This window comes from Balaenoptera musculus, chromosome 10, assembly GCF_009873245.2.
Source record: "Balaenoptera musculus isolate JJ_BM4_2016_0621 chromosome 10, mBalMus1.pri.v3, whole genome shotgun sequence".
NCBI lineage: Eukaryota > Metazoa > Chordata > Mammalia > Artiodactyla > Balaenopteridae > Balaenoptera > Balaenoptera musculus.
The window spans coordinates 25199460-25211509 of record NC_045794.1 but is presented as its reverse complement, the minus strand read 5'-3'; the positions used below and the strand labels follow the sequence as shown (position 1 = coordinate 25211509).

General features: G+C 39.3%; 1 protein-coding gene across 2 annotated transcripts in view; it reads left to right on the top strand.

Annotated features, from left to right (window-relative positions):
* TMTC1 (transmembrane O-mannosyltransferase targeting cadherins 1) overlaps positions 1-12050 on the top strand; it is a 256134-nt gene that overhangs the window by 231818 nt on the left and 12266 nt on the right. For both annotated transcript variants that reach the window (XM_036865656.1, XM_036865655.1), the window contains 5 exons: positions 4479-4581; positions 7205-7340; positions 7942-8086; positions 9000-9137; positions 10526-10648. In XM_036865656.1, the coding sequence (XP_036721551.1) occupies positions 4479-4581; positions 7205-7340; positions 7942-8086; positions 9000-9137; positions 10526-10648 (645 nt within the window). The remainder of the gene's footprint in view (positions 1-4478; positions 4582-7204; positions 7341-7941; positions 8087-8999; positions 9138-10525; positions 10649-12050) is intronic.

Sequence of the window (12050 nt, the reverse complement as noted above, 5' to 3'; positions counted from 1 at the left end):
TTCTCTGGGTCACAAGCATTTTTAATTAAAGTTGTCCTATAAATAGCTCATATACATTTCCTCTGGATCTCACAATTCTGTAGAGACTGGGAGTGATCGGCTTAGGTCAGGACATCTAGCCAGATGAGGTAAACGAAATTGAACTTGAGGGATTAAGGATACTCCTTTTTAAGATAAATGCATTGCCCTTCCAGAGAAGGTGGAATTTGTTTTAAATAAACATCCAGAAGGTATTTTTCTCCTGCAGTGGTGGTCCCTTTCGTTTTTTAATAAGTGGAGTTAATCATTCTTTGAAATTTACAGTCAAATGAAAGGACAAGAAAGATAGACATTGAAAACATTTGTCATAGAGCCAGAGTCTTGAGACTGCCCTTGGGGGTTACCGAAGGTATGGGATGTGATTCCTTGCTCTAGACATGGATGGTCTTTTAAATCCCATTACTTCTTTGGACTTTGAAAATTGCATTCCTAGTGGAGACCCAGCTCATACACCCCAAAATGAGTTTTAGATGAAAAAGGTGATCTCTTTGCCTATTCTGGAGCAACAAGAATGTGGGGAAAAGGTAAAATTAAATCAGGTGTAAGAGTAATTGCACTTGAAAACTGTGGTATCTGACTTCAGCAAGTTAGAATGTGAGGACGTCAATTTTATTCCTTTCAGGAAAAACACCTTTCAACTCTCCCACAGTTTGGTTATAAGGATATTTTAAAGATCTCAAGTAGCTGCAGATTTTTTTCATGCACATCTTCATATTACACAGCTGCTGGTGTTAATGGTAACCAGTATTTCCAGGCATTTGGTTTATGATAGTTGTAGAGAATCTGTCTATATAAACACCAGTCTGGGTATCACTCCTGGTTGCCTTCCAAGAACCTTGTGCTTCTCCTTTTGTGACACTGTCACCATATATCACAGTGTCTCCTTGCCTGAATCCCTCTCTGTTGTCTGTGTGGGCAGGATTGTCTGTCTCACCCACTCTTCTGTCTCCATTATATACTTGACATGTAGGAGGTGCTATTACTTATACCACTGGGAGATAGATGCCAAAGACATGGGGATGAATAAAACAAAATACATCTATTTAAGGAGCTCAAAGACAAATGAACGAAGGAATACAACTCAATGTGAGCAGTGTAATAAAGAGGTAAATACAGATGCTCTAGAGCTCAGGTGCCCTGGCGTTGTTACTGAGGCCACGTCAGGCATCACAACCCTGTCCACGTGGCATTTTAGCCTACAGTTTCAAACTCCTTTCCCATCAAATCTCTTTAGTTAACTCTATATGAGAAAAAAATAACTAACTTGGGTGTTCTTCCTTTTAATTTTTCTTAATCATCTTCTGATATGGAGGTCAATAAACAATTTCTTAGAGGCAACCAGAAAAAAAAATACCCTGGCTAATCCTAAACTAGGTAATCAGTTCCTAAAAGTCTTGAGTTTCTTGTGTTACCGTTTGACCAGTGTTAGTGTTTGACACTAATGCCATCTGTTTTTAAATGTGCTCATGAAATACTACTCCTAGTAGTAGTAATAAGGGTAGAGGCTAACATGACAAAGTGCTGACTATTTGCTAGGCATTGTTCTCAGGGCTTCATCTGTTTTAATCCATTTAATCCTCAGAACAACCCTCTGAAATAGGTACTATTTTTATCCCTTTGTTACACTTAGATACATAGAGGGTAAGTAAGGTCACAGGGACAGTAAATGATGGGGTTGGGATTCCAATCCATGTAGCCAAGCACTGGCATCCCAATTCTTTTTTTTTTATTTTAATTTTATTGAAGTATAGTTGGTTTATAATGTTGTGTTAATTTCTGCTGTACAGTTATACATATATATATACATTCTTTTTTTATATATTCTTTTCCATTATTGTTTATCATAGGATATTGAATATAGTTCTCTGTGCTCTACAGTAGGACCTTGTTGTTTATCCATCCTATATATAATAGTTTGCCTCTGCTGATCCCAAACTCCCATTCCTTCCCTTCCCTACCTGCTCCCCCTGCCTTGGCAGCCAAAAGTCTATAGTCAATGTCTGTGAGTCTGTTTCTGTTTTGTAGTTTTGTTCATTTGTGTTGTATTTTAGATTCCACATACAAGTGATATCATATGGTATTTGTCTTTTTCTGACTTACTTCGTTTGGTATGATAATCTCTAGGTCCATCCATGTTGCTGCAAATGGCATTATTTTATTCTTTTTGAAGGCTGAGTAATATTCCATTATATATATATTCATACATACATATATACACACACTACATCTTCTTTATCCATTCATATGTTGATGGACATTTAGGTTGTTTCCATGTCTTGGCTATTGTAAATAGTGCCACTATGAACATAGGGGTGCATGTATCTTTTTTTTTTAATACATTTATTTATTTTATTTATTTATTTTTGGCTGCATTGGGTCTTCGTTGCTGCACGTGGGCTTTCTCTAGTTGTGGCAAGCGGGGGCTACTCTTCGTTGCAGTGCACAGGCTTCTCATTGCTTCTCTTGTTGCAGAGCACGGGCTCTAGGCGTGCAGGTTTCAGTAGTTGTGGCACACGGGCTCAGTAGTTGTGGCTCACGGGCTCTAGAGTGCAGGCTTAGTAGTTGTGGCGCACGGGCTTAGTTGCTCGGCGGCATGTGGGATCTTCCCAGACCAGGGCTTGAACCCACATCCCCTACACTGGCAGGTGGATTCTTAACCACTGTGCCACCAGGGAAGCCCCAGCATGTATCTTTTTGAATTATAGTTTTGTCTGGATATATGCCCAGGAGTGGGATTGCTGGATCATATGGCAACTCTATTTTTAGTTTTATGAGGAAGCCCAATTCTTAATTACTATGCCATCCTTTCTATAGCAATTACAGAAAACATGTGCTGAATGAATGGGTAAATGAATAAATATGCAACGGTACTCTCTATTACTTCGATTGGAGTCTTATGTAATTTGTGTCTTGCCTGTCTCCATTTAATACACACGCATGCACACTCACCAATTTGCTAGACCTTCAGTGGGTGATACCTTCAGAAAGTTTTTCTTTTCTTCAGTAGATTGAAAGAAGACATTTTGAGATTTTTCATTCATCTCTAATTTTCTTTTGAGTTTGACAATTTGTTGAGCTTGGCAATTAGAAAACACACTTTTAGAAACATGGAAATCCATTTTTGCTGGACTATGGATTTGTAATTCAAATAAGAGAAATTTGCCAAATTCAAACCACACTTTGTTCCCTAAATGGTACTTAAATATGTGGATTCGAAGAGATGGCATTGGTCATTCCACAGAGAGTCAAGTGTCTTCGCCTTTCTGAGTCAAATCAGATTTAGGCTTCTTGGCTTATTGCTAAGCACTCAGGGCATTTTTATTCACAAGCTTAAGGTGTCAGGTCTGAGAAAAATGCTGCTGTACATTCTCTTTTCATGTGTCTGGTTGAATGCTTAGTAGTAGTAACTTCTGATAAAATTATGGACGGTGTCCATGATCAGAGCACATGAAAGGAAAAGTTGCTTTGTGTTTTATGCCAAACGATTGCCTTTCACCTGACCGTCATAGCAGTACTAGGAAACTAGGAAATGGTTACTTGTGAGTAATTGTTAGAACCTGGGTGATTTCATTTCATTTGATTCATTAATTAGGTGTTACCTTCTACATTGTAAAAGAAAGTGTGACGTGACAATCTCAGATGGTTGTGGAAAATGTGCCTAAAAACGAATTCAGAATTATTGAAGTGTCTTAAAGTGGATTGTTAGAGTAGAAGACCAAAACAACTAGAAAAAGATCCATTGAAGCTGTGGCAATTGATCTGGGCCTTGCCACAAAGGGAGGAGTTGGAGGTGTGCCTTTTGAGGGACCCTATATTCCTGTTGTAGGGAACAGCTCAGAGATGGAAAGGGCGGGGTGATAAGGGAAGTAACAAACGGTTTGGTGGGCTATAGAAATATTTAGAGTAAAGAAAGATAAGGCAAACCCCTCCCATAACCAGCATCAGCCTCCCCTCCCACTTCCTTCCAAAAAACCTCCCCAAATAAATCACACAATATAGGCAAGAGGGCTAGCTATGCAAATGCAGCTGTGTCAAATAGTCAGGTCTCCCTGTCTCCCAGTGAGATTGCCACCTCGGAAGGCATTCCTATATGAATGGATCATACGTATTTTCATCCAGAGAGTTACTGGGGTGGAGGGCATCCCATTCAAGTATCCATTTTGAGGCTTTTTCCAACTGTAGGGCAAATCCTTCCAGATACTGCTTCTTAGTAAACATCAGCTGGTTTGCGCTGAAGGAACTAAACACAAGTATGAGTCTTTGGTATGTGTGCAGTTGGCACTGACTTTAATTCAAAGTACGTAGTGTTTGATCTTGGTGTCTGTTGCATAGCAGATGCTCAGTAAATTATTTTCTGCTCTTCCCACTTCCATTATTCAGTTTATTGTTGATTTTTTAAAAAAACTTTCTCATATATTTTTCTTTGTTCTCTTTTAAAGGAGAGGTTTAAGGAAGCTGAGGAAATATACCAGGCTGGAATAAAGAACTGCCCAGATAGCTCAGACTTACACAACAACTATGGAGTTTTCCTAGTTGATACTGGTAAGCGAGATTAAAGAGAACCTGTTCTGTTGAGATGAGATAATACTATCTATCAAGCTAAATGGCAACCACCCCAATAATGCCTCAAAAGTAGAACTCACTGGGCTTGGCAGGAAGCTCACACCGTTGACAGTCACATTGTACTTTGGGGCTGTCGTTTCTCTAAATCTTCAAGCTCAATTCAGTAAAATCTGCCCAATTCTTTTTTTTTGTTTGTTTGTTTTTTGTTTTTTTTTTTTAAACATCTTTATTGAAGTATAATTGCTTCACAATGGTGTGTTAGTTTCTGCTTTATAACAAAGTGAATCAGCTACACATATACACACGTTCCCATATCTCCTCCCTCCCGCATCTCCCTCCCTCCCGCATCTCCCTCCCTCCCACCCTCCCCATCCCACCCCCCCAGGCGGTCACAAAGCACCGAGCTGATCTCCCTGTGCTATGTGGCTGCTTCCCACTAGCTATCTATTTTACATTTGGTAGTGTATATATGTCCATGCCCAATTCTTATAATCAGATTGCTGAGGAAAACTCCCCAGGTGGCAGGAAGTGGCCTTGATGATTTAATGAGCAACAGTATCCTTTGAATAGCATTTATACAAGTTTATAAATCTATGATGATGACCTGTTCTCTACAACGATGCAGAACCTGCCTCTGAATCTATTTACTGGCAGATGGTAAATACTTTTCTACAGCCGATTAAAAAGTCTTAAATTGTTTCATTGTTCTTTATGTGATACATACTATAGAAACTGTACCATTATAACTGATAGAGTACCCTTATAGGACAGGTGCTATATAAAATACACTTTATCTTATTTAATGTAAAACTTTACTGGCCAGGAATTCTGTTTTCTTTATGATTTGTACCCCGCATACTGTTGGCATGTTATGAATACTTGTAAAGAATGAAAAGATGCTTGAATTTAATACAAAACACCACTTTGTTCTCGTTGACTATTAGACTACCTGCCCTGCAATAAAATTCGATTTTAATTATTTTGTCCATATGAAATGCTCAAAAGGGTTTTTATTTTCTAGGATATTTGAAGCCCTTCTGTTTCTTAAGACATAAATTTACATTCTGATACACCTAGGAAACATCCCTTATTTTCACATGTAAAATTGTTTCTTAGTGCCACCTGCTGGTTCTTTGGCAACATAATAATAAATTAGGTATCAAAGATTAAAAACAAACAAACAAAAAATTGAAGAGACCTCTTGTTGGCCTGATCTAGCCCTCTTCCTTCTACTTCAACAACAAAATATCCCACCCCAACTCCCAGCCCCCCAAAATCTCACTGACCACCTTCTATATTTTCCCACCACTCCCACTGTATTCTGTTTTTATACTACTGAAATTCTCCCTATCATGACCTATACATAGACCTCTACGTACGTAGAGTCTTTTTGGGCACCTCCTAGTCAAACTTGCATTCAAAGAAGGTAGACTTGAGAAGATGTCTGTGTGGGTAATAAACATTCCATGCCATGTAGAACTTCAGACTTGTCCACAATTCATTCACTTACATATAATTTCACTAGGAAGCTTCTTTGGGGAACCTTATCATACTAGAGAGACTTGATAGCAGTTCTGACCTTTACCCTCACTTCCCCTGGGATTTTTGTCAAGTTTCTTAATGTTTTTGCACTTTAGAGCCTGTATCTGTAAAGTGATCATATTTTTTTAATATCTTTTAAATCCCAAGAGGCAACTAAGTGCTATCAAAAGGCAGCTAAATAGGATCAAAATACCTGAAAAAATCATGAGATCATTTAATTAGTGTTTTAAAATATACAATGCATTGCACAAATGCAAGGTGGTATTATTTTTATTTTAAAAGCCCCATTCCATAAATACCCTCTAAACAAAGATGTATGATTTAAAAAGAGATTTTCAAAATACAGCAGATACCTGCTTATTTAAAGCACTGCCTCAATCACTAGGTTGTGGTATAGTAATTGTGGCAGACCCTCAGAAATTGCTTCAGGACAGTTTTCTTTCTATAACAGCCCATTCCACTTTTTGTATAATGAGAAGCAACAATATCTTACATAAATACCAATCACTGATAATCTCAAAACATCATATTGACTAAGGCAATGGCCAGAAACCAGTTTGATTAAAATAATACATTTAATAAAAGAAACAGGTTTTAAGTTTTTACTGCTTTTTTATTATTAATTTCTTTGGAAGTGAAAATGAATAGTGAAATGGTCCAAAGTTAGGCAGTGGCAAGGAGAAGCCAAAATGTGAGCTAATTTACAAACTGAATAATTGGTGGTATGGCTGTAAGAAAAAAGATCATCAGAAGAGAAATTAAAGAGGTCATGTGTTTAGGGACTTCCCTGGTGGCACAGTGCTTAAGAATCAGCCTGCCAATGCAGGGGACATGGGTTCGATCCCTGGTCCGGGAAGATCCCACATGCCGTGGAGCGACTAAGTCCGTGAGCCACAACTACTGAAGCCCGCGCTCCTAGAGCCCGTGCACGGCAACCAGAGAAAGCCCGCACGCAGCAACAAAGACCCAATGCAGCCCAAAAAAAAAAAAAAAAAAAGTCTGTGTGTTTTATAATTAAGGCATGTTCTGCTCTTACCAACCTACAACCTGTTGATTACAGGCTCTCCAGAGAAGGCAGTGGCCCATTACCAACAGGCCATCAAACTTAGCCCAAGCCATCATGTGGCCATGGTGAACCTGGGGAGACTCTACAGGTCACTGGGAGACAACAGCGTGGCTGAAGAATGGTACAAACGGTAAAGTTCCTGTTTTTCACTTTGTAAGTCATCCTAAGACCTCTGCAATTGGCCATCAAATTCTCAGTTATTTGGAACAGATGCTCTCAGAATACTAGCAAATTTTGCCAATGCAGGCAATACAGAGTCTCCTCTCCAAAGAGAACAGTACAATAAATGGCACTTTGGGGATAAATGATATCCCAGTTAATGACTTTTTTGCCTGCTGGTTAAAGCATAGTGCTAAACCAAGGTTGGAATTTAATTCCCATTTTAGTTAGTCCATTGTTTTCTGTTGAAGCTAAGGACTACGACCCAAACCACAAATAGAAATTCCGAAAACGGATCTAGATGAAAAACTGTGCATACATCAGAACAAGTCTGTCGCCATAAATGGAAAAGGTCCTTGGGGCTCAGTTTACGTATTGGTGGGTCACTAGAGACATCCTTATAGTCAGAGGCTGGCACTGTGATCTTTTTTTAACATTCTTCTTGATATAAAAACAAAGACCATCTGGGAGCAGAGTCTCAAACTGTGGACAGTGGTCCCTAAATCTAAGTTTCAACCTTTGGAAATGTACCTGTTAGAAGAAAATTGTCCATTTGTTTTCTCAAAATTCAGCGCCTTGCAGGTGGCACGCAAAGCTGAGATATTATCACCGTTGGGAGCTCTATATTACAACACTGGCAGATATGAAGAGGCTTTGCAGATTTACCGAGAAGCTGTGTCCCTTCAGCCTTCCCAAAGGGAACTCCGCCTGGCACTGGTGAGTAGATGGACAAAAGAAACAAAATGGAGTAGACTCATGGCATGCAGTACAGGGAGCTGTAGTCAGTATGCCTCAAAACGTGAACTAGAACACTATACTATATCCATTTAATGAATATTCATATAACAAATGTTAGAGCCATTCACCAAACACATGGACCCTAAAAACACTGTTAAGTTTTTGTTTTGAAATAATTTCAAACTTACAATTTGCAAGAATTTTAAATAACTCCCATATACTCTTTCACCCAGATTGATGAATTTTTAGCACTTTGATGCATTTGTTTATCATCCTCTCATGTATGTATGTATGTGTATATGTACACATATGTAAGTGCATATTTAGGTGTGTGTATGTACATGTACATATTATTAATACATGATATTTTGTCTTGAGCCATCTGAGAATTAGAGATCTCATACCCTTTATTTCTAAATAGTTCCTAAGAACAAGGACATTCTCTAACCTAACCACAGTACAACTATCAAATTCAGGAAAATTAATATCAACAATATTTTTTATTTCAATTTTTCGATCATTACTCTTCCTTTTCCTTAGATTTTCAGTAAAACAAACTTGTTATCTTGTTATAAACACAGTGTTCTGTTGAAACCATAGGAAAATGTTTCTCTTTGACATAGTCAACTTTTTAAAAAAGGCACAAGTCACTGAATGGCTTTGATGTTCCTGCCATTCATACACAAATGCATGAGCATGCCTAAATAAAGAAACAAACAACAGAAGACTAAGCCTATAAACTGTGGTAAGTCAGCCTTTTCTGTGAGTCACAAAGAGATGTTGAGCATTTTTATGGGAAGTGTTTCCTGAATGCTTTATTTGATAAAGAGTGCTTTATTTGATAAGGTGATAGCCAAGTACCTTCTAAGCCAAAGTCACTGTGGTTTTGCAGGCTCAGGTTTTGGCCGTGATGGGTCAGACAAAAGAAGCTGAAAAGGTGACCAATCACATTGTGTCAGAGGAGACTGGGTGCCTTGAATGCTATCGCCTGTTGTCTGCCATCCACAGCAAGCAGGAGCAGCACGACAAGGTAGAGAGGACACTGTTTGAAGTTGTTTGGGTTCACAGGTAGAAAATGGGGTGCACCTGAATGACCCTCCAGTTGGCACGCTCACAGGGCTGAGCAGTCTTGAACATCATCAGTTGGCATAGCGTATCTTCTGGGCACTTTTCAGTTACCTACTTGATTCCTAAGATGTCCCCTCGAGACGCTATTTTCTTGGTTCATCCTTGGTCTGAAGATTTTATGTGGTATTATCTCAGTTTGTTTTCAGCTAACTCGATAATGATAAAGACTAACATTTGTATGCTTTATCATTTTCCATGTTCCCTCAAAGATATTTTATAGACTCTTTATAACAACCCTTTAAGGCAGGTCAGGCCTCCTTTAAGGCCCTGTGTTGCAACTGTACTGTTTATGTCCATTTTAAAAGTCACATGACCAGTAAATACATGAACTGATTCAAAAAAATATTCATTGAATGCCTGCTATATGCCAGACACTGGGGTGGGCAGTGGGAATAAAGTGGTGTGAGAAAAAAAACCAAAAACATTGCCCTTGTCCTTGTGGAGTTTACAGTCGAAGAGGAGACAGAGATTGAGCAAGTAATCACAAAACCAGTGTGGAATTACAGCTGTGCCCAGAGATGTCGTGGAGAGCAGCATGGTCCCTAATGAGCATATAATCAAGGGACCCGGGTGGTCTGGGTGGTTAGGTTCCCTGCAGAGTGATGTGAAGTTGAGGGCTGAGTGATGAATAGGAGTTATTAAGCAAAAAGGGGCAGTGCATAGCGTTCCAGGCAAGAAAAAGCACATGCAAAGGGCCTGTCAACAGTAAATGGCCTGTCTGAGGAATGGGCGTGAGGGAGCAGGGCGTCTGTGAGATACAGCCACCGAGGTCGCTGGGGACTCAACCCCAAGGTTTGGGACCAGGGCAAGGTTTTGTTCCTTATCCTGGAAGAAGCTTTGGGGTCTTAAGGAAAAGAGCAACATATCAGATTTGTGCTTTGAAGGGCTCTCTGGCTGCAGGGGGTGGGCCAGTGGGTGCTGGGGGCAGAGTGGGCACCAGGGCCCTAAAAGGAGGCTGTTGGAGTGGTCCAGATGGACACATGGTCAGGGCAACACAACTGACCTCAGATCTTGTTTTCTTTCAATGGGATCGCACAGCCTTCCTGAAAAGTGATCAGGGACATTTCATTGTCACTAATGTAAATAGGAAACCTGGAGTATAGGGAAATTATTTTGTCAGGGCTACTTTATTCCTTGATGAGAACATCAGAGAAAATGAAAAATGTGTTCTGATTGTTACTCACCACGCTAGCTAATACATAAGAAACAAAAAGTATAGATGTTAGCGTTTAAGTTAGTTTTTCTTTATCTAACCTACATTTATTGTGTCTTAATTTCCAAACTGTACAGGCACTTGATGCTATAGACAAGGCTCTGAAGCTGAAACCAAAGGACCCAAAAGTTGTATCTGAACTTTTTTTCACAAAAGGAAATCAACTAAGAGAGCAGAACCTTCTTGACAAAGCTTTTGAGGTATAAAGACTTAATAAAATTGTTATTAAATTCATGGATTAAAATTAATACTCCCTCAATCTTTAATGAAGCATATACATTAAAAGCTAAGATCATTGCCATGTTTTGTGGAGTGAATTTTCTGATTAATTGACATAATAAGTTTAATTTTTTATAATTGAGCCTCTGGTTTTTGACTATTAGGAGTTCCACAATACCTCTGCATTATTTTCTGAATTATCACCTTGAACCTGATGTTTAAAGCATTCTGCATTTTGCCCTCAAACCAGCTTCCCTCTCTCTCTCTCCTCCCCTTGTTCGCTCTTTTTCTCTCTGTTTGCCTTCAGTAACCCTCTGTTTCAGCTGGACTAGTGCCTGAAGAGCTTTGGCGTTCCACACATCCTGTAACATTGTGCCCACACCACCCCAACCCCCTGCAGATTCCCACTCATCTACCAACACAGACCTGTGTCCTCCTTCAGGAAGCCCTCCAGACCATCCTTTCTCCCAGTGACCTTGTTTCCTCTGAACTCCTAAAAAACACTGCCTCTACCAGTCATTTGAAAGTGTCTTTTTTTTTTTATACAGAAGGTTCTTATTAGTCATCCATTTTATACACATCAGTGTATACATGTCAATCCCAATCGCCCAATTCATCGCACCACCACCACCCACCCCCCCGCCGCTTTCCCCCCTTGGTGTCCATACGTTTGCTCTCTACCTCTGTGTCTCAATTTCTGCCCTGCAAACCGGTTCATCTGTACCATTTTTCTAGGTTCCACATATATGTGTTAATATATGATATTTATTTTTCTCTTTCTGCCTTACTTCACTCTGTATGACAGTCTCTAGATCCATTCACATCTCAACAAATGACCCAATTTCTTTCCTTTTTTATGGCTGAGTAATATTCCATTGTATATATGTACCACATCTTCTTTATCCATTCAAAAGTCGATGGGCATTTAGGTTGCTTCCATGACCTGGCTATTGCAATGAACATTGGGGTGCATGTGTCTTTTTGAATTATGGTTCTCTCTGGGTATATGCCCAGTAGTGGGATTGCTGGATCATATGGTAATTCTATTTTTAGTTTTTTAAGGAACCTCCATACTGTCTCCATAGTGACTGTATCAATTTATATTCCCACCAACAGTGCAAGAGGGTACCATTTTCTCCACACCCTCTCCAGCATTTGTTGTTTGTAGATTTTCTGATGATACCCATTCTAACTGGCGTGAGGTGATACCTCATTGTAGTTTTGATTTGCATTTCTCTAATAATTAGTGATGTAGAGCAGCTTTTATGTGCTTCTTGGCCATCTGTGTGTCTTCTTTGGAGAAATGTCTGTTTAGGTCTTCTGCCCATTTTTGGATTGGGTTGTTTGTTTTTTTCATATTGAGCTGCATGAGCTGTTTATATA